The sequence below is a fragment of the Gallus gallus genome, chromosome Z, assembly GCF_016699485.2.
Source record: "Gallus gallus isolate bGalGal1 chromosome Z, bGalGal1.mat.broiler.GRCg7b, whole genome shotgun sequence".
In the NCBI taxonomy this organism is placed as follows: domain Eukaryota; kingdom Metazoa; phylum Chordata; class Aves; order Galliformes; family Phasianidae; genus Gallus; species Gallus gallus.
The window spans coordinates 15213935-15235248 of record NC_052572.1 but is presented as its reverse complement, the minus strand read 5'-3'; the positions used below and the strand labels follow the sequence as shown (position 1 = coordinate 15235248).

The window sequence follows — 21314 nt, the reverse complement described above, 5'->3', positions numbered from 1 at the left end:
CACTTTTTCCATTCAGCAATGTCCAAAGCCAGATGGATGGCCATGACTTCTGCACATTGCTGTCGTTCATCTTCTTAAGCAGCTTCTGTAACACGCTGACGAGGACTCCTCAGCCTCTACAGCTTTTCCACAGTGCGACAAGACCCATGAGCAAACAGGGGATATTGCTTCCCATTTTCTGTGAGGTTATGATAGAGCTGAGCCTGTTCAGCACAGGTCACCGCCTCCTCTGGTGACATTCCAAATTCTGTTACAAGGGATTTCGTGCTACTGGAGCGACCGCAGGGCCTGTCAGAGGGGCAGGAAAAGCTGCAGGGCCTGTCTGAGAGGTTGAAGCAAATGCAGGGCCCTTCACCGGGTTTGGAAATGTGGCAGTGCCTGTCACAGGCAATGTGCAGTTGCCCTGAGGCTGGGCAGCATCCCCACTCGAAGGTTTCCAAGACCAGGCTGGTGAAAGCCCTGAGCCCCACCTCAGCGATGCTGCTTCCAGCAGGCACGTTGCACTGTGGAGCTCCTGACGTCCTTTCCAGTCTGAACTCTCCCAGCAGCCTGTGGTTTTCTTTCTCCTCCCACGCAGTTTCTTCCCATGCTCACTTGGAGGCAGCCCATTCTCCTCTCCTTTGGACACTCCCCAGGACACGCTGGGATGACCTTTGCACATTTCCTCAAGCCCCGGACTAGCATCCCCTCAGAATGTCTGTGAAAGCCCAGGCGCTCTCGCCCTGAAAGGGGCCCTCTTCAGCCCACACGCGTTTCTGCGGGTGAACCGTCTCAGCTCGGAAGAAGTTGTTCTGAGTTTGCCGCCCAGAGGGAACGCTCAGGGTGTATCTCAATGTCTATAAATATCCAGAGGGAGGCTGTGAATAGTGAGCCGGGCTCTTTCCAGTGGGAGCCGGAGACAAGAGGCAATGCGCACTAGAAGACACACAGGAGGCTCCGCTTGACATCAGGAATTTTATTTTGTCCTGTGACAGGGACTTTGCCCTAGCGTCAGTTACCCGGACAGGGTGTGGCCTTTCCCCCGCTGCAGATCTTTGACAGATAAAAGCTATCTGGGCATGGTTTGGGACAGCACTAGAGCAGGCTGGCCCTGCTCCAGGGGGGAGGTGGAAGTGCTGGACAAGGTGCTCTCCGGGGGCCCCTTTCAGCCTCCGCCGTTTGCTGGTCTCTGGGGCTTTCCCTCTGGTGACAAGGTAGCAGTCCTTCTCCTCAGACAGGCCTCTGAACAGCTGAGCCACGGCACTCTGCTGGCACCGAGCGAGGAGGCCGCCAGGGTTCCCCTGCATCATCTGCTCCGCTGCCCAGCGCCAGGCCCACGTGCTCAGGGACAGCAGGCTGGTGACAAGCAGAAACCATCCCCTGCAAGACCACATGAAGCACCCCTTGCCCCTCTGGGGCACTTGCCTACCACACTGTCAACGGTTTACGGGCGGGTTCAGCCCGGTTCCGTGACTGATGGGGCGGGGGGACCCACAGACCCATGCTTTGGGGAAGGAAAAAGGGGAAAAGTGGGAAGGGGAGGGGCGGGGAGATGGGCCTAAGCCAAAACACTGGCAGTGATCCGAGGAGGAAAGCTAATTTACTAAATAAGGTATCGGAATGCAAGATAACACAATGCTAAACAGTATAATTGTAACTGAAGGCAATCAATCAAATAAAATGAGAGAGGGTGTCCAGAAACCAAAGGCCTTACTCTCATGCTGAAGGTGAGGCGGCTAGGGAGCAACACGATGCAGAGACGAGCGGAAAGGAAAAAGGGGCGTCTCGTGACCTGCAAAGAGTTTTCTCTTTCCCTCTGAAAGGAAGGCGGAAACAGAGCAGTGAACAGTCCTCTGGGATACGTAGTTCTTCTTCTCATGTGAGACAGGTATACCCAGAACTGGAGCGATAACTCTTCAACTCCCAGTGCACTACATGATGTTACGATGTGGAATACCGGTAGCAAAAATCATCAAACCATGACACTGGGTTGGTGGCCCCCCTGGCCCCTGTGATGTCAGAATGCAGTGGCTGTGACTGCCCATGGCCTCAGCACTCTGCAGCCCCCAGGTGCCTCCCCGCACAGTTGGGCCACTGCTCCTACGGGTGCACAGGCACAGTGTACAGGCCGGAGCAGGACCGTGGGCAGGCGTTGAGGCTTGGCTTTCTGGAGAGCAGCAGCTCTGTTGGCTGAGCGAAGGCAGTTTCTGCTGGTGTGGCTCAGCCCTCTGTTCAGCTGTGAGGCGTTGCGGGTCCCACGGGGCATCTGTCCTGGGGACACGGGCAGGAGGAGGTGCTGGAGCTGTTGGCACCTCTGAAGACTTTGCAAGAGTTTGCGTGTCTTCCTTGAGCGCATCCTTCAGGTACTGTGTTGAGCAAATGGAGACCTGCTGCTTGTCTGAGAGAGAACGCAAGGGTCTGGTTAGTCTGGGCCTGGGGGCAGCCAAGGGGACAGGCATGGAGGGAGGTGAGCCCTCGGGTCTGCCTGGCCCAAAGGCTGCTGCTCCTGTCAGCCCTCAAGGAGACCCTTTGGGAGGCTCTCCCGTCCCCTCTCTCACTATTTCCTTGGGATTCCTTTGCTTTCCACCATTGAGCATGAGGCAGGCTCAAGCCCTTGGCACCTCTTTATTTTCTTCCCCCCAGGATTTAGGTTCTGAGGAGCCTCTGGAGGAGAGGGGCAGTGCTGCAATGGCCAACAGGAGCCATCTGCAGCAGGAAGGCCCATTGGAGGCATCAGATGACTATCGCTGCGCCATCTGCCTGGACAACATCAGCAACATGGCGTGCGTGGACCCGTGCTTCCATCGCTTCTGTTCTGGCTGCATCCGGCGGTGGGCTACCACAAGAGCTGTTTGCCCACTCTGCAGGCAGCCTATTGACCGTGTCCTGCACACGGTGAGAGCAGATGACGACTACCAGGAGTACGTAGTCGGCGGCTCATCCTCCCGTTGGCAGAGAAGAAGGGCCAGGGAGAGGTCCAGGAGCAGATCCCCGCTGCGGCAAAGACAGTCCGGGAACAACGGGCTCCCAGTGAGGAGGAACTCCACGGGCAGCGGCCAAGTGTCACGGGCTGATGCAGCTCCAAGTGCTCCTGCAGCGAGCACTTCTGGGGAGCAAAGCCCACCAAGCACAGCAGAGCGCATCGTCAGCCCTGGTGATGGAGCTTCCGTCCGCATTGGCGCGCTGCAGCTGCCACCTCTACGGATCCAGCTCCCCAATCGGAGAGCCCAGTAAGCCTCTGGATGCTTTTCAGGGCGTGGCTTTTTCCAAACCAAAGAGCAATCCCGTGCAGGGAATACTTCCCAGCGTTGTCCCAAGGCCTGGGAAATCAAGAGGGGAGGACTTCCCAGAGTGTGCAGTGATTTTGTTTAACGGAAGTGCCGCAACGGGGAATATTTCACTCCCTCAGTTCCAGCAGCCTGAGCCCTTCCGTGATGCTTCTCTACAACGGCAGCCCCACATCCTCCATCCCAGGAGCCTGTGGCTGTGGCTGGGAGGCAGAAGGGGGCCGATCATCTCCTCACTGACCAGAAAATTGGGGATGATAATAATGATGACGATTAAAGAATACAGGAAACAAGTAGCGCACAGCGTAATTGTTCCCCACTCACCCGAGCGGTGCCCAGCCAGTTCCCGGGCAGCAGACCCTGCCACCAGCAGGTTCAGTTCCCTCCTGCTTTCTTGTGAACCCTCAGCCCCCCTCAGGCAGGGCAAGGGTCCTTGAGTGTGAGCACCTGTTGGCAAGAACTAACACATCGGGGCCAGATCAACAGTACTCTCATCCTAAACGCAAAACGCAGCACCATGACAGCTGCTGGGATGAAAGCTAACTCTATCCCAGCCAAAACCAGGACAGTGCTCTCCCCCCACTCTATACCATCTCCAGCATGCTCAGGTCCCACACTTTCCAAGACATCCAAATCACCGTCAGATTTCCTGTCTTTTGATAAAAACACAGAGACAGCATTCCCATAGCCTATGGGCCGTCCCTCAGAAATGTCCGTGCAGTTTGTTTAGCCCATGGCTTTGAGCTCCGTCTGTCAGACCTGTTCTTCAGGGCAGGAGGGATGATACGCAGGGTTGGATTGTTGCATGCTGAAGCCATCGTAATTCATTCTTCATTATTCGGGGTGATTCTGGCTTTAATAATGTTGATGAAGCCCGCAACAACTGTATTAGTGATGACACGTGGTATTGTATAGGGATTAACAACGTACACTTGAGATCACTGCCTGCTCTCACTCAACATCAAATTCCCTTGGGGTGCACACTGGGCTTCCCCTTCCTGCCGCATCACCCACCAAGCACACCCAGGTCTTTGAGCAAAAGCAGTCCCACGGATGGGTTTGCTTTTGCCCAGGGCAGGAGTAACTCAGGCCATCTTCCCCAGCGTGTTTGTTACGTGCACTCCTTCTGCACTATTGAAGAGTTTTGCTTGGCCAGTGTCAGCTGGACTAGGAGATCCTCTAGCGCTGAGTAACCACGTAGCTTTTGCTAAAAGTGTGTCCCAGCTCCCAATCCTCTCAGTGTAGTCTTTAACAGCTGTACTGTTAGCACTGGATTTTCTCAGAGGCTGGTGCATGTAAGGGGATGTGATCTACGCACTCAGTACCATGCTCTTTGGCCCAGGCTGCTTTATCTTGAAGGCTGTTTTGGAAACGAGCCCCGCTGTCTCAGTTCCTTCTGAGGTGCCACGCCACCGTAAGGCTTGCTGTACAATGCCCAGAACAGGGTTTCTGGGCAGTGGCACAGCACGCAGGATATGATTCCAGCCGTCCAGTGGTTAGTTGTTTCCGCCATTGTGTACACCATCCCTGGTGTAAGCACATGGCTCTCGCCTCAGCCGGTTTGTTGTTTGCCTGCCAGGCCTCGCCATATTTATATTTCAGTCATCATCCCCCATACCAGAGAGGCTGCATCTGCTCAGCTTGCTTGATTACAGAGCATGTTTTTCGCGTTCATGGGTAGCCTGTGTGGTAGCATCCAGGGTCAAGTCCACGCCTCGACCCCGAGCCCATCTACATGCTGCATTTTCCTCAATACCCTGAGGTGTCATGGGCCCACTGAGCCAGAAATAATTCACCTGATGTTGCCAGCCCACACCTACCCAAGCCACCTCAATCCTTGCAGCCCGATCCACCTGCTGGTTGTTTTGACGCTCTTCAGTGGCCCACCTCATGGGCAGGTAAGCGCCTACGTGATGTCCTTTTACTGCCACTGCTACTACCCGGGCAGCAGTAGCTTTCCTCAGTGCAGCAGCCCAGATGAGTTTGCCTCTGCACTGCTCTGCTTCCACTGCCTTAGCCGCTGCCACAGGGCATTTGCCGCTCCCCAGGACTCAGCGTGGACAAAGAGCATAGGCCACTTTTTCCATTCAGCAATGTCCAAAGCCAGATGGATGGCCATGACTTCTGCACATTGCTGTCGTTCATCTTCTTAAGCAGCTTCTGTAACACGCTGACGAGGACTCCTCAGCCTCTACAGCTTTTCCACAGTGCGACAAGACCCATGAGCAAACAGGGGATATTGCTTCCCATTTTCTGTGAGGTTATGATAGAGCTGAGCCTGTTCAGCACAGGTCACCGCCTCCTCTGGTGACATTCCAAATTCTGTTACAAGGGATTTCGTGCTACTGGAGCGACCGCAGGGCCTGTCAGAGGGGCAGGAAAAGCTGCAGGGCCTGTCTGAGAGGTTGAAGCAAATGCAGGGCCCTTCACCGGGTTTGGAAATGTGGCAGTGCCTGTCACAGGCAATGTGCAGTTGCCCTGAGGCTGGGCAGCATCCCCACTCGAAGGTTTCCAAGACCAGGCTGGTGAAAGCCCTGAGCCCCACCTCAGCGATGCTGCTTCCAGCAGGCACGTTGCACTGTGGAGCTCCTGACGTCCTTTCCAGTCTGAACTCTCCTAGCAGCCTGTGGTTTTCTTTCTCCTCCCACGCAGTTTCTTCCCATGCTCACTTGGAGGCAGCCCATTCTCCTCTCCTTTGGACACTCCCCAGGACACGCTGGGATGACCTTTGCACATTTCCTCAAGCCCCGGACTAGCATCCCCTCAGAATGTCTGTGAAAGCCCAGGCGCTCTCGCCCTGAAAGGGGCCCTCTTCAGCCCACACGCGTTTCTGCGGGTGAACCGTCTCAGCTCGGAAGAAGTTGTTCTGAGTTTGCCGCCCAGAGGGAACGCTCAGGGTGTATCTCAATGTCTATAAATATCCAGAGGGAGGCTGTGAATAGTGAGCCGGGCTCTTTCCAGTGGGAGCCGGAGACAAGAGGCAATGCGCACTAGAAGACACACAGGAGGCTCCGCTTGACATCAGGAATTTTATTTTGTCCTGTGACAGGGACTTTGCCCTAGCGTCAGTTACCCGGACAGGGTGTGGCCTTTCCCCCGCTGCAGATCTTTGACAGATAAAAGCTATCTGGGCATGGTTTGGGACAGCACTAGAGCAGGCTGGCCCTGCTCCAGGGGGGAGGTGGAAGTGCTGGACAAGGTGCTCTCCGGGGGCCCCTTTCAGCCTCCGCCGTTTGCTGGTCTCTGGGGCTTTCCCTCTGGTGACAAGGTAGCAGTCCTTCTCCTCAGACAGGCCTCTGAACAGCTGAGCCACGGCACTCTGCTGGCACCGAGCGAGGAGGCCGCCAGGGTTCCCCTGCATCATCTGCTCCGCTGCCCAGCGCCAGGCCCACGTGCTCAGGGACAGCAGGCTGGTGACAAGCAGAAACCATCCCCTGCAAGACCACATGAAGCACCCCTTGCCCCTCTGGGGCACTTGCCTACCACACTGTCAACGGTTTACGGGCGGGTTCAGCCCGGTTCCGTGACTGATGGGGCGGGGGGACCCACAGACCCATGCTTTGGGGAAGGAAAAAGGGGAAAAGTGGGAAGGGGAGGGGCGGGGAGATGGGCCTAAGCCAAAACACTGGCAGTGATCCGAGGAGGAAAGCTAATTTACTAAATAAGGTATCGGGATGCAAGATAACACAATGCTAAACAGTATAATTGTAACTGAAGGCAATCAATCAAATAAAATGAGAGAGGGTGTCCAGAAACCAAAGGCCTTACTCTCATGCTGAAGGTGAGGCGGCTAGGGAGCAACACGATGCAGAGACGAGCGGAAAGGAAAAAGGGGCGTCTCGTGACCTGCAAAGAGTTTTCTCTTTCCCTCTGAAAGGAAGGCGGAAACAGAGCAGTGAACAGTCCTCTGGGATACGTAGTTCTTCTTCTCATGTGAGACAGGTATACCCAGAACTGGAGCGATAACTCTTCAACTCCCAGTGCACTACATGATGTTACGATGTGGAATACCGGTAGCAAAAATCATCAAACCATGACACTGGGTTGGTGGCCCCCCTGGCCCCTGTGATGTCAGAATGCAGTGGCTGTGACTGCCCATGGCCTCAGCACTCTGCAGCCCCCAGGTGCCTCCCCGCACAGTTGGGCCACTGCTCCTACGGGTGCACAGGCACAGTGTACAGGCCGGAGCAGGACCGTGGGCAGGCGTTGAGGCTTGGCTTTCTGGAGAGCAGCAGCTCTGTTGGCTGAGCGAAGGCAGTTTCTGCTGGTGTGGCTCAGCCCTCTGTTCAGCTGTGAGGCGTTGCGGGTCCCACGGGGCATCTGTCCTGGGGACACGGGCAGGAGGAGGTGCTGGAGCTGTTGGCACCTCTGAAGACTTTGCAAGAGTTTGCGTGTCTTCCTTGAGCGCATCCTTCAGGTACTGTGTTGAGCAAATGGAGACCTGCTGCTTGTCTGAGAGAGAACGCAAGGGTCTGGTTAGTCTGGGCCTGGGGGCAGCCAAGGGGACAGGCATGGAGGGAGGTGAGCCCTCGGGTCTGCCTGGCCCAAAGGCTGCTGCTCCTGTCAGCCCTCAAGGAGACCCTTTGGGAGGCTCTCCCGTCCCCTCTCTCACTATTTCCTTGGGATTCCTTTGCTTTCCACCATTGAGCATGAGGCAGGCTCAAGCCCTTGGCACCTCTTTATTTTCTTCCCCCCAGGATTTAGGTTCTGAGGAGCCTCTGGAGGAGAGGGGCAGTGCTGCAATGGCCAACAGGAGCCATCTGCAGCAGGAAGGCCCATTGGAGGCATCAGATGACTATCGCTGCGCCATCTGCCTGGACAACATCAGCAACATGGCGTGCGTGGACCCGTGCTTCCATCGCTTCTGTTCTGGCTGCATCCGGCGGTGGGCTACCACAAGAGCTGTTTGCCCACTCTGCAGGCAGCCTATTGACCGTGTCCTGCACACGGTGAGAGCAGATGACGACTACCAGGAGTACGTAGTCGGCGGCTCATCCTCCCGTTGGCAGAGAAGAAGGGCCAGGGAGAGGTCCAGGAGCAGATCCCCGCTGCGGCAAAGACAGTCCGGGAACAACGGGCTCCCAGTGAGGAGGAACTCCACGGGCAGCGGCCAAGTGTCACGGGCTGATGCAGCTCCAAGTGCTCCTGCAGCGAGCACTTCTGGGGAGCAAAGCCCACCAAGCACAGCAGAGCGCATCGTCAGCCCTGGTGATGGAGCTTCCGTCCGCATTGGCGCGCTGCAGCTGCCACCTCTACGGATCCAGCTCCCCAATCGGAGAGCCCAGTAAGCCTCTGGATGCTTTTCAGGGCGTGGCTTTTTCCAAACCAAAGAGCAATCCCGTGCAGGGAATACTTCCCAGCGTTGTCCCAAGGCCTGGGAAATCAAGAGGGGAGGACTTCCCAGAGTGTGCAGTGATTTTGTTTAACGGAAGTGCCGCAACGGGGAATATTTCACTCCCTCAGTTCCAGCAGCCTGAGCCCTTCCGTGATGCTTCTCTACAACGGCAGCCCCACATCCTCCATCCCAGGAGCCTGTGGCTGTGGCTGGGAGGCAGAAGGGGGCCGATCATCTCCTCACTGACCAGAAAATTGGGGATGATAATAATGATGACGATTAAAGAATACAGGAAACAAGTAGCGCACAGCGTAATTGTTCCCCACTCACCCGAGCGGTGCCCAGCCAGTTCCCGGGCAGCAGACCCTGCCACCAGCAGGTTCAGTTCCCTCCTGCTTTCTTGTGAACCCTCAGCCCCCCTCAGGCAGGGCAAGGGTCCTTGAGTGTGAGCACCTGTTGGCAAGAACTAACACATCGGGGCCAGATCAACAGTACTCTCATCCTAAACGCAAAACGCAGCACCATGACAGCTGCTGGGATGAAAGCTAACTCTATCCCAGCCAAAACCAGGACAGTGCTCTCCCCCCACTCTATACCATCTCCAGCATGCTCAGGTCCCACACTTTCCAAGACATCCAAATCACCGTCAGATTTCCTGTCTTTTGATAAAAACACAGAGACAGCATTCCCATAGCCTATGGGCCGTCCCTCAGAAATGTCCGTGCAGTTTGTTTAGCCCGTTACTCCTTAAGTCAAAGGGTCACGCATATCCAAGGGCTTCACCAGCTCCTAGCCAACTCCTTCATCTGTCACTGAGTTTAAGGCCTGCTGAGGACAGGGAAGTGGTCAGCTCTGGTGACAGTGCAGACATAGGCCTCCTCTGCGGTTGAGCTATGGGTCACCACCACTGTGTGGGTCCAGACATCCTGCCAGTACTTTCTGTCCAGGCATGATGAGTCCCCCGCAATTTCCATGGGCACTGTCTGAGTTTTAAGGACTGACCAAGCTCCGGTGTCCTCAAGTAGCATCTCCCAGCAGGCTCCTGCACCCAGCACTTCTGGGGAGAGAATTCATCCGACCACAAGGGAGCACCTGTTCAGCTGTAGCCTGATCCACGTGCTGGTGGTTTTGATGCCACCCAGCAGCAGCTCATGAAGATGGCTGACTTGTGATGTATACTTGACCCCTGTGGTTCATTTGCCTTCACCTCTTTCTGCAGGGCCTTTCTCAGGGGTAGGGTCAGGTACAAGGACTGTCTATGGCTTTTCAGAAGCTGTAGGATTTGGCACACTGTGTATAGAAGCAGTCAGACCTGTCACAGGACTTGGCCTGCCAGTGGTTGAGAAGCTGCAGTGCCGTCCGAAGCCACTTGAGACGCTGCAGGGCCTCAGGGTTTGCAGAAGCTGTTGGTCCTGTCACTGGGCTTGGAGCAGCTGTAGGGCCAGTCACAGGCGTCCGAGCAGCTGGAGGGCCTGTCAGAGGCATTGGAAAAGTTGCACAGTCTGTCGCATGCTTTGTAAAAGCTGCAGGGCTTGTCACAGGGTTTGGATCAGTTGCAGGGCCTGTTACAGGTGTTGGAGTAGCTGCAGGGCCTCTCTGAGGGGTTTAGGTAGCTTCAGCTCCTGTCACAGGTGCTGGAGTAGCTGCAGATTCTGTGGCAGGGGCAGATCTGCTTGAATCTTTTTTAAAGGCTACCAAGATCAAAGACAGCTAATTTACGGTGTCAAGACCTTGAGCAGGCTCTTGGTTGAGGATGGATATTATAGATATTCTAAATCTTTCCCAAATAGTGTGAGCAGCTCAAAAGGACCAAAGCTGTAGGGTAGGTTGTTTCCTTCAGGCTCTTTAGCTCTTTTTTTTTTTTTTTTTTTTTTTTTTTGCCTTTTTTGTCCATTTTTCTCTTAGATTTTAAGGTTTGTGGCTGCTTCTGCTGCACATCAGCAGGTTCAGTTTTTGTAAACTGTGACTAGAGATCTGTCTTTTACTGTCCTCCGCAAATCTTTTCAAGATTGAGTAATGAAATCCTCAATTGCTCAAAAGGGCAGTAGATTTTCCCTTTTTTTCCAGTTTCCACATAAACTTGGACAGAGCAATGCAAAAAGCTTCTGGGAGGGTCTACATCCCCGATGTATCCTTTCAGGACATGAGCAAAGAAATTAAATTGATGTGTCCACTGCAATTGTAAAGAGAGATTTTATCAGAACTAAAGCTAGAATAATGGTATTTAAAAAAACTAATGATGAAGTAGAACTTAAAAGTGCTATCATTTTTGTGATTGTATTTGTGTTGGTAAGCTGAACCCATTCTTGTTTCCAGACCAGTAGCCCACCAGAGAATCAACAGTCCCCCAAATCATCATTTTTAATGCAATTTGTACATCCAGAGTCAGGGTCATTTCCCTTTCTGCTTGAAAAACTCTAATCACACTATAAATGTACATTTATCCTGTCTCTCACGGTCTGTGCTTAGAAAACAAGTTTCTTTAGTACCTTCTGGAATGACTACAGAGGTAATATCATTACAACTGACTTGGCTGACCGGCTCACCAAATGTTATTGTTCCGGAGCAGAAATAGTTAACAGTTTTGAAACTAAAATTTTGAACTAAATATCAAAGAAGTATCACAGCTTTCACTTTAGTTACACCTTACACCTAGTTACACCTAAAAAAGGACATCCATTTTTATTTGAATATTAATCCATAATAGTAAATAGTGAAACTTCTACTGAATTGAAAGACCACTGCCAGAGCAAGATCAACATTAAATAAAAACTTGATAATACATTAGACAAAATCATTTAAAACATTATTGAAGTTTCCTCACATGGTCATTTGCATTATCCATTCAAGCAAAAGAAAAAAAAATAATGTTTTATATATATGTATTTTTATACATACTTTTATATACATATATATAAATTTTTGAAAAGGTGCAGAGGAAAAAACAAATGGAAGTCACTAAGTGTATGCATTCCTAAGAGAAAGAACATGGTTCTAGAGAAGGGTGACAGTTAGAAAGCAGAAGCTTGTCACCCATAAGCACTAGGTCTTATATGAAAGAGATCCAGGACTGGGAAAGAGGGTATTTGCACATGAATAAATGTGAACAAATACAATCACATTTTTTTGTGATGCCTTATATGGGCTTACATTGTACGCAAAATTAACAGGATAGTTGTTAATCTGGAAAAAAATAAGTAGGGTGTCTAACAAATTAAAATCAGAAAATAAATTTTCTACAGATCCGTGGTTTCTTGATGTACTTTCCTCTCTCTCACACACACATCAGAAGTAGATTAGAATCAAATGCAATCTTCTTGATAAGAAGATTAGACTGAAATGCAAACTTATTCTTAAGAAGTCTGTAATACTCTGAAGCCAGAGTAGTATTTCCATTATACTTGAAAAAAACATTACTTCTTCGCAATGCATTTATAAGACTATCCTGCAACTGCAGTGTTGAAGAATCAGAAATTAATACCTCAGAGCTGCAGGATAAACAGCAGAGCATCAAATCAACGTATTTTCTGATCTAACCAAAGATTTGGCACCTGACAATAATTGAATAGTTTCTCAGTATTGCTAGAAAGGCCTGGAAGAGCTTTGCCTGCTGGTGCAAAGAAATTTTTGTAACATCCTAGAGAGAGCTGTTGTCTGGAGATGTGAAACTGGGATCTACTAGAGTAACACTATTTTCTGCTGAAGAGCAAAACAGAAGTCCACTTTCTGGACTAATTTAACACCATAAAGGCGGGCACCAGTTTCCAACAAAGTGCACAATTTCTTATCTACTTATTTTTAGCTGAAAAAAATGCTTTTGTGTATGTATACTCTGTTTCTGAGCAGCAGATCGAAGGTATTGGAAAGTCAGCAAGCAAACAACATTAGACTAAGAAGCTGAAATTAATATTCAACCCCTACTGCATTCTGTGGGTTTTTGTCTGTTTGTTTGTTCGTTTACCACTTTTTTTTCTTTCTTTCTTTCTTTTTTTTTTTACATTTACCAAAGTTGAGAAATGAAGGAAATGAGTAGTGTTAAGCATATATGCACAAGATTCAGCTCTGCTGCTTGATTGCTTGATCGTGATAAACACATCAAAAGTTTAACGCAGAAATTTGCACGGATAGGTTGGTGATCAAAGAAAACATCTGATGAGTAGTATTTTTCATACTTACAGAACCTTTTCTTTTATACAGTCCTACACACACAGAGTGTATAAACTACTCTTTACAGACTGAAGAGAAAATATAAATGAATTTATTTACATTTCTTTGCCCCAAATGAGAATAATTACATAAAACTGATCCTTGAAAAGCAAATGTTTCATTTTTGATTTTCAGTACAGTTAGGTACAATTAGCAGCAAAACAAAAAATACTTAAATTCTTTTTCAAAGCAAAACAGGCTTTTTGCTAAATCATTTATCATCACGGGGAAAAAAGAAACAAACCCACACATAAACAACAAAGGTTATCAACCAGTGCTGCTGTAAAGAGTTATTTAAATCTCAGAACATTGCTAAGAACACGTATAAGAAGAAATAGAAAAAGAACTAAGGAGGAATAAAGTTTTCTGGCTGGAACATTTTGTTTCACAAAGACAGCATTTGTACTCCTTGAAAGCAATGAAGGAGGAAAAGATCATTCTGGTGAAGTTGCAGTTTCCTGGTTTGATATTCTCTTTTGCCTTGAACTTCAGGTATCGTTTCAAAAACTTATTCTATACTTAATAAAAAGTGAATATGAAAATAAATTACCATTTAACTTCCTCAGACATGTTTTAATATGAAATGATTCTTTAAATTCACTCTTACAATAAGTTTAAAGCGTAAATAACAGATTTTCCACGTAGTCAAAAAAAAAAAAACAAAAAAAAAAACAAGAAAATGCCTTTTCAAAGAGCTACTCAGTATGTGAGTACTTAGCTCTTTGACTGAGAGATGGTTTTTATTTACACCTGTTTCCCTGAAAAATGCTTGGTTTTCTTCATTTTCAGTATTTCAGTGGTCCTTTGCCTCTTTGAAATGAATAAATTATCTTATTTTTGCAACAGTTATTTTTTCTTCATGTAAAAATCCCTACTGAAATACCTTATAATAAGTATAATGAAAGCCATCTCATTCTAAATGCTTTTCATTTTCTTTTTATTTATTTATTTTTTTATTTTTTAATTTTTACATTGGCCCTGTTAGAACTGCCTGAATTGGAGATCAGGGCATTATTTTTCAATCACATTAAAGCAGCTAATTTGTTTCTCATATCATCAGAACAGATAAGCTCAGCAGATATTAAGGAAAAATCATATAACACTTTTTACAGGATTGGTGAGGGCTTAGCAAGGTCTTCTGCACATTAGTGCACTATTCATTGTGTTCTCAATTTCTTTAAATTGAAAGTTTATCTGGCGGACATCCAGTTTACAGAGTATCATCTTCTCTACAGAAGTTATTCTGACCCTGGATGTAAAAACACATTCTGAAAGCCAGAAAGACCCCTTTATACAATGGTTTCTGCAAATATACTTCTGATGTATGTATGTGGCCTCCTAGAGCCTCTTTCATGTCACTAGTTCTTCCCTCCTTGACATTTTGAAGTCTGAGAATGGAATAAACAGCAGATGTTTCATGATTATTTTTAAGATTATTTCCCTAGTTGCTCTTGGAAACTAGGAGAAAAAAAAAAAAAAAAAAAAAAAAAAAAGGATGCAGAAAAAATCACTGAGAAGACCTTACGTTGAAATGCCCGGCTCTCCAGTTTGGTGCTCCTTCTAGTAGCAATTTCTAGTAGGCTGAAAATAAATTCTTATTGAATGATGTTTCAAGTTATGTCTTTTCATGTTTAAAGCCACATCCATCTCTAGGGTTTTTCTTTCTTTCTTTCTTTTTCTTTCCTTTTATGATTAAGTCTTTATACCAGTGATTATGGCAAGTGGATCAACCTGAAGACATCAAGGCATCCAACTTTAAAACTGCAAATCTTTTAGGTAGGCTGTTTATTTTATATCAGCTAAACAAATGGGAGGAAAAACTTTAATCAGAGCTCATACTTCAATCTTCAACCCATAAGAAACGGCTTACTTGAAACCAGTGTTCATGGAATCATGGTAAGTGAGGTTGTGGTGGAAGGTTTACCCAGGAGGTTGACTAGAGTGAGGTGGTCGATTCCACACCTCAAGACTCAAGCCTCCCCTGAGAAGGAAAGAAGGGTAATTGTTGTAGGTGACTGCCTTCTGAGGGGAATAGAGGGCTATCTGGGCAAAAGCACAACTTGAACTCAGATTGGCCACTGCTGTAAAAGAGAATAAGAAATCCTTTTACAAATATATCAATAGTAAGAGAAGAATCAAGGAGAATTTCCGTCCTTTTCTTGATGCAGCGGGGAATGTGACCACTGAGGATAAGGAGAAGGCTGAGGTCCTCAACACCTTCTCTACATCTACCTTTAATAGGCAGATCAGTTATCCTCAGGGCACTTTATGTTCTGCTCTGGAAGTCTGGGATAGTATGCAGACTACACCCCCAGTGATATAGGTGGAGACAATTAGAGAGCTCCTCCTTCATCTGGACTGTCACAAGTCCATGAGACTGGATGGGCTCCACCCTCAAGTGCTGAGGGAGCTGGTGGGGGTGATTGCTGAGCCGCTCTCCACCATCTAGCAGTGCTCCTGGTTATCTGGAGAGGTCCCAGAGGATTGGAGGCTTGCTGATGTGACTCCCGTCTACAAGAAGGGCCATAAGGAGGATCCGGGGATCTATAGGCCAGTCAACCTCACCTTGGTACCAGGGAAAGTTATGGAGCAAATACTTGAGTGAGATCACATGACACGAGTGTGGCAGCAAGGGACACTGAGAGGACCAGGAAAACTCATCTTGTAAATATGTGGCTGAAAGGATGGTGCAACTGGGGAATTTTTTTTTTTACCATGGGGTGATTTTCTTGGTCCCTGGCCTGATGGCTGCAAATGGGTCTCACATGTCTCAAAGGGGAAAGAGATCCTAGCCCCTGAGCTAGGTCTCATCGAGAGGACTTTAAACTGAGTATGAGGAAGAAAGGGGATATAACCAAATTTGATAGAGATGATCTGAGAATGATGATGTGGTTGGAAGTGAGGCAAGGAGCTCAGCTGAAGTACATCTACACGGGTGCATGCAGCACAGGGAACAAACAGGAGGAGCTGGACGCCACGGTATGAAAGCCTAACTATGACTTAGTTGCCATTACAGAAACATGGTGGGTTTGTTTCCATGAGTGGAGTGCTGCAATGAATGGCTATAAGCTCTTCAGAAGGGTGCCTCGCTCCAATTTATAGGAGGGAGAGGAGGTTCTTTGAAATATGTATGCCCGGCGTGAGATTAAGAAACAACGGTTCAAATGTTGGTCCGACCAGTTTATTACAAATGTTAATAAGGGAGATGAAGAAAGGGGAGGATGGACACTATTATGGATTGGGGTGATGGGGAAGGGAAGGCGAGTGATAGAAAAGCTAGAAAGAAGCAAGAACTGCGTAAAGTGAGGATAGTCACCACCAGGATCCGGCAGTAGTCCTGTTGCACGATGTTCCAATGGTCCGAGGCTGAAGGGCAGGAGCAGCGAGGCTGGCCTTGGGCAACGAGAGGGTGCAGGTACCGGGTGGGTCCAGGAAGAAGCCGCAGAGTAAGCCTGGGAGGAAACAGCAGGTCTCAGGTAGCAGGCCCAGGGAAGTCTGTCAGCATGCAGGCCTTTTGAGGTGAAGGATCAGATGGCAAAAACCTTGCGTCTGTTGTGGGGAGGGATCTGATGGCAGAAACCTATCCTCATGGTTGTTGGACCCTCTTTTATCCTCCTTTTTTCCTGTCTACATGACATCCCTGGGTGCTTGAGCAAGAGTCATGTGCGTACCTCCTGAGATGGCCATCTTCCTCGAGACAAGTCCACACAAAAGACCATTTCCCGGCCATTATCAGCAGCTTATCCCTCTCTTGTTGCCCCTGGCCTTGTCCATCTGTGCTCCTTAAAGGATTTCACAACCCTTAGCCAGGACCTGTCCATCAGTGTCCTCCAGACAGCAGATTTCTCTACCTTTGCCAAGGACTTGCCTGGACTTGTTCCTCAGCAAACTGAGTCAATGATATAAAAGAATAATCTCTTACAAAGGGATAGGCAAGGAAGGAGGGGTGATGGTCTCCATGTTAGAGAGTATTTCAGTGTTGCTGAGCTCAGGGCTGAGAATGATAAGATTGAGTCTCTCAGGTAAGGACTGAGGGGAGGACAAACAAGGCTGACATCCTGGTAGGGGTCTGTAATCCATCACCTAACTGGGATGAAGAGACGGATGAGGTGTTGTACAAGCAGTGGTAGAAATAGTGGTCACCAGCCCTTGTTCTCATGGAGGACTTTAACTTCCCTGATATGTGCTGGAAATACAATATGGCACAGAAAAAGCAGTCTAGGAGGTTTTTAGAGTGTGTGGAAGATAGCTTCCTGATGCAGCTGCTAAGAGAGCTTACCAAGGGAGCTGCTGTGCTAGACCTGCTGTTCACAGACAAGGAAGAAGTGGTGGGAAATGAGAAGGTTGGGAACTGCCTTGGACAGAGTGACAACGAAATGGTAGAGTTCTCAATTCTTGCTGAAGTCAGGATGTGGAGCAGCAAAACTGCTATCTTGGACTTCCCGAAGGGTGGACTTTGAACTGTTCAGGACACTGGTAGGGAGGGTTCCTTGAGATTCAGTCCTGAAGGGTAAAGGGGCCCAGGAAGGGAAGCAATTAGCTTCTCAAGAAGGATGTCATGAAGATGCAGGAGCAGGCTATCCCCCTGTGCTGAAAGATGAGCTGGTGAGAAAGAAGACTGATGGACAAAGAACTTTTCCTGAGGCTCCAGAATAAGTGAATCTTCTTCCTGTGAAGGAATGAATGGGCAACTTGAGGATAGTACAAAGAATTTGTTAGGATTCATGGGGAGAAAACTAGAAAGGCAAACTCAGATTGAGCTCAACTTGGCTATGGGGGTAAAAGAGAACAAAAAACTTTTTTCCAAATGTGTTAACAGTAACAGGAGGTCTAAGAGGGTGGCAGAGAACATACCACTGAGGATAAGGAAAAGAATGAGGTTCTCAGTGCCTTCTGTACATCTGTCTTTAAAACTCAGACCAGTTATCCACGGGGTACTCTACCCCCTGAGCTGGAAGTCTCAGATGGGAAGTAGAATATAACCCCCACGATCCAGGTAGAAACAGTTAGAGACCTGCTACTCCACCTGGACTGCCGCAAGTCCATGGGGCCAGATGAGATCCACCCGATGCTTCTGAGGGAGCTGGCAGAGGTGACAGCCAAGCTGCTTTCTATCACCTATCAGCATTCCTCGTCAACCAGAGTGGCCCCAGAGGACTGTTGGTTTGCTAATGTGTCTCTCATCTACCAGAAGGGTAGTGTGGACAGTCGGGGGACTGCAGGCTGTCAACCTGACCTTGGTGCCAGGTAAGGTTATGGAGAGGATCATCTTGGGGGAGATCACTTAGCATGTGTAGGACGGCGTGGGGATCAGGTCCAGCCAGCATGGGTTCATGAAAGACAGGTCCTGCTTGACCAACCTATCTCCTTTTATGATAGAGTAACCTGCCTGATGGATGAGGGAAAGGCCATTGACATAGTCTACCTAGACTTCAGCAAAGCCTTTGACACTCTCCTACAGTATTCTTGGACAGGTACACTCTTTCCTGGGTAAAACTGGGGGGCTGGGCCCAAAGAGTGGTGGTGAATGGAGTTTAAACCAGATGGTGACCGGCCATGAGTGATATTCCTTGAGGGTCAGTATTGTGGCCTGTCCCATTCAATATCCTTATTGATGACGTGGATGAAGGCATTGAGAGCACGCTCAGAAAGTTTGGTATCAAGGTGGGAGGAAGCGTCAATCTCTCTGGGGGAAGGAAGGCCCTACAGAGGGATCTGGACAAGCAGGATTGCTGGGCTGAGACCAATGGGATGAAGTTCAACAAGAGCAAATGCAAGATCCTGCACTTTGGTCATAACAACCCCAGGCATTGCTACAGGCTTGGTGCAGAGTGACTGGAAGACTGTAGAGGAAAGGACCTGGTGATTCTGGTCAATGCTCAGCTGAACATGAGCCAGCACTGTGTGCCCAGGTGGCCAAGAAGGCCAATGGCATCCCGTCTTGTATCAGAAATAGCGTTGTCAGCAGGCGGAGGGAGATGATAATTCCTCTGTATTCAGACCTGGTGAGGCTGCACCTTAAGTACTATGCTCAGTTTTGGCCCCTTACTACAAGACATACATAGAAGCCCTGAAATATATCTAGAGAAGGGTGGAGAAGCTGGTAAGGAGTCTGGAGTGCAAGTCTTATGAGGAGCGGCTGAGGGAACTGAGAACTGAGATTGTTTAGTCTGGAGAAGAGGAAGGTCAATGGAGACCTTAGTGGCCTTAGGGTCACTAAGATGATCAGAAGGCTGGAGAACCTCTCCAATGAGGAAAGGTTGAGGGAACTGGCCTTGTTTAGCTTGGAGAAGAGAAGGCTCCAGGGAGACCTCATTGTGGCCTTCCAGTACTTGAAGGGAACATACAAACAGGAAGGGGAATGGCTCTTTATGAGGGTGGATAGTGATAGGACAAGGGAGAATGGTCTTAAACTGAGACAGTGGAGGTTTAGGTTAGATATTAGGAGGAAGATTTTCATACAGAGGGTTGTGACACACTGGAACAGGCTACCCAAGGAAGTTGTGGATGCCCCATCCCTGCAGGCATTCAAGGCCAGGCTGGATGTGGCTCTGGGCAGCCTGGTCTGGTGGTTGGCGACCCTGCACATAGCAGGGGGGTTGAAACTTGATGATCATTGTGGTCCTTTTCAATCCAGGCCATCCTATGACTCTGTGATGATTGCTCTCTACAACTACCTAAAAGGAGGTTGTACCAGTGCGGGGTGTCAGCCTCTTCGCCCATGTCACTAGTGATCGGACTAGTGGGAATGGCCTCAGGTTGTGCCAGGGGAAATTCAGTTTGGAGACTTGGAAAAATTTCTTCTCTGAAAGATTGGTCAGGCACTGGAACTGGCTGCCCAGAGCAGTGATTGATTTACCATCCCTGGAGGACATTTTGATGTTGTACTAAGGTGCATGGTTTAGTGGGGAAATATTGGTGGTCGGTGGAAGATTGGACTAGAAGATCTTGGAGGTCTTTTCCAAACTTGGTGATTCTATGATTTTATTTCTTTTCCCTTCTGTGGATACCAGGAACAAGTTTTATTTGCTGGAAGACAGGAAGTAAAAAACTAGTAGAATAATGAAGTATGCTTCAAGCATGCAATGATTTTGCACTTCCATATATACACTTACCCAACCAAATTTTTTCTTACTTTGCTTTTTAGTCAAGGTAGTAGAGAATTTGGTTAAAATTTTTTTCATTACTTTCAGCAGTTTTTCATTCATTGCCTAGAATTTCTGATCAGGATTTCCAAAGATAACATTTCCTGGTGCATCTATATTGCACATTTTTCTCAGTTAATAGGCATTTCTGTGTTGTTTCATTACATAAGAAGCAGACGAGTCATCCCTTGGACAGGTTTTATGATGAATAATTGAACAAATATCCTTACAACTACTGCAACTGTATTTGAAACATAAAAAGCACTATGCCCCTTTTCCACATCTACTCTTAATTTTAATAAGCTAACATTCACCTTTCAAAGAAAAAAAAAGATACTTTTAACTTTAATTAAATACTTTAAAATTTTCTATTGCTTTGTACATTACCTAAGTTCAAATTTCAGAATCTGATCTGGGAAAATATTAAAAAGTATTCTTCCAGTTCTATCACAAGTCTTATTGCAAACTAAAATACCTGGATGATTAAACTGCATTTGCTTCCTACAGCTAAGTTGTATTAAGGCAGCTATAAATACAACCATTGTGGGTTTTTTTTTGTTTTGTTTTTGGTTTTTTTTTTGTTTTGTTTTTTTTTTTTTTTTGCATTGACAGTTACTACTTATCTTTCTTCTCTGTTTAAGCCACGCATAAGCAAAGATAGCCTACACAGACATAAGCAAGGCAGGGAATTGATCCATAAGCTGTCCTCACATTAAAGATAGAAACACTAAAATGAATGACATTAAAATCCCCTTCCTATCTATATTTCAACGCATTGTTATAGACAGGAATATCAGTGACCTGAGAAGCCCCAGGAACAGAGAACAGAAAGGGTATCAGGTAGCTAAGTGTTCTTGTTTATGCCAGGAGTTACAAGAAAAACACCAGGTAATATCAGACAGCTAGGATCACTTTAATTTACAGTACATATGAGTCCTGACAAACTCTGACTGGTTTCAGGTTAACCTTGAATAAGTACCTGAGCTGCTGGGCTGTGTAGTCATCACTTCCAAAGCGAAGGCTATTGGATAAAACTATTTATCAAAGTACCAGTACTGTTGTTCACACTCACAGTATGGAAAATACACTATTTTTTTAAGAGGACTTTAAAATAAAGTGATCTGTGCCATAAAATAGAAGGCATCTGGTGAACACAAGTGAATAATCAAATGAAAGAGACGCAGAGATCATTAATAAGAAGCTCATTCTTCTCTTATTTATCTATTCTTTGTGCAAGGCTCTGGTTTCATTAGCAATACTATGTTTTTTTCTTTTCATGGAACCATAGAATGACTTGGGTTGGAAAAGACCTCAAAGATAATCAAGTTGCCACAGGCAGGGTTGCCAACAGGTAGATCAAGT

General features: G+C 47.9%; 2 protein-coding genes across 2 annotated transcripts; both read left to right on the top strand.

The window, feature by feature from the left end:
* Nucleotides 1–1538: 1538 nt before the first annotated feature.
* Nucleotides 1539–5653, top strand: LOC121108355 (E3 ubiquitin-protein ligase Topors-like). Its single transcript, XM_040656044.1, has 2 exons — nt 1539–2342; nt 2623–5653. The coding sequence occupies exon 2, from the start codon at nt 2668–2670 to the stop codon at nt 3211–3213; it is 546 nt and encodes a 181-aa protein (XP_040511978.1). The 5' UTR covers nt 1539–2342; nt 2623–2667; the 3' UTR covers nt 3214–5653.
* A 1257-nt stretch (nt 5654–6910) lies between these two features.
* On the top strand, nt 6911–9685 carry LOC121108356 (E3 ubiquitin-protein ligase Topors-like). The gene is made up of 2 exons (XM_040656045.1): nt 6911–7683; nt 7964–9685. The coding sequence occupies exon 2, from the start codon at nt 8009–8011 to the stop codon at nt 8552–8554; it is 546 nt and encodes a 181-aa protein (XP_040511979.1). The 5' UTR covers nt 6911–7683; nt 7964–8008; the 3' UTR covers nt 8555–9685.
* The last annotated feature ends 11629 nt before the right edge of the window (nt 9686–21314 follow it).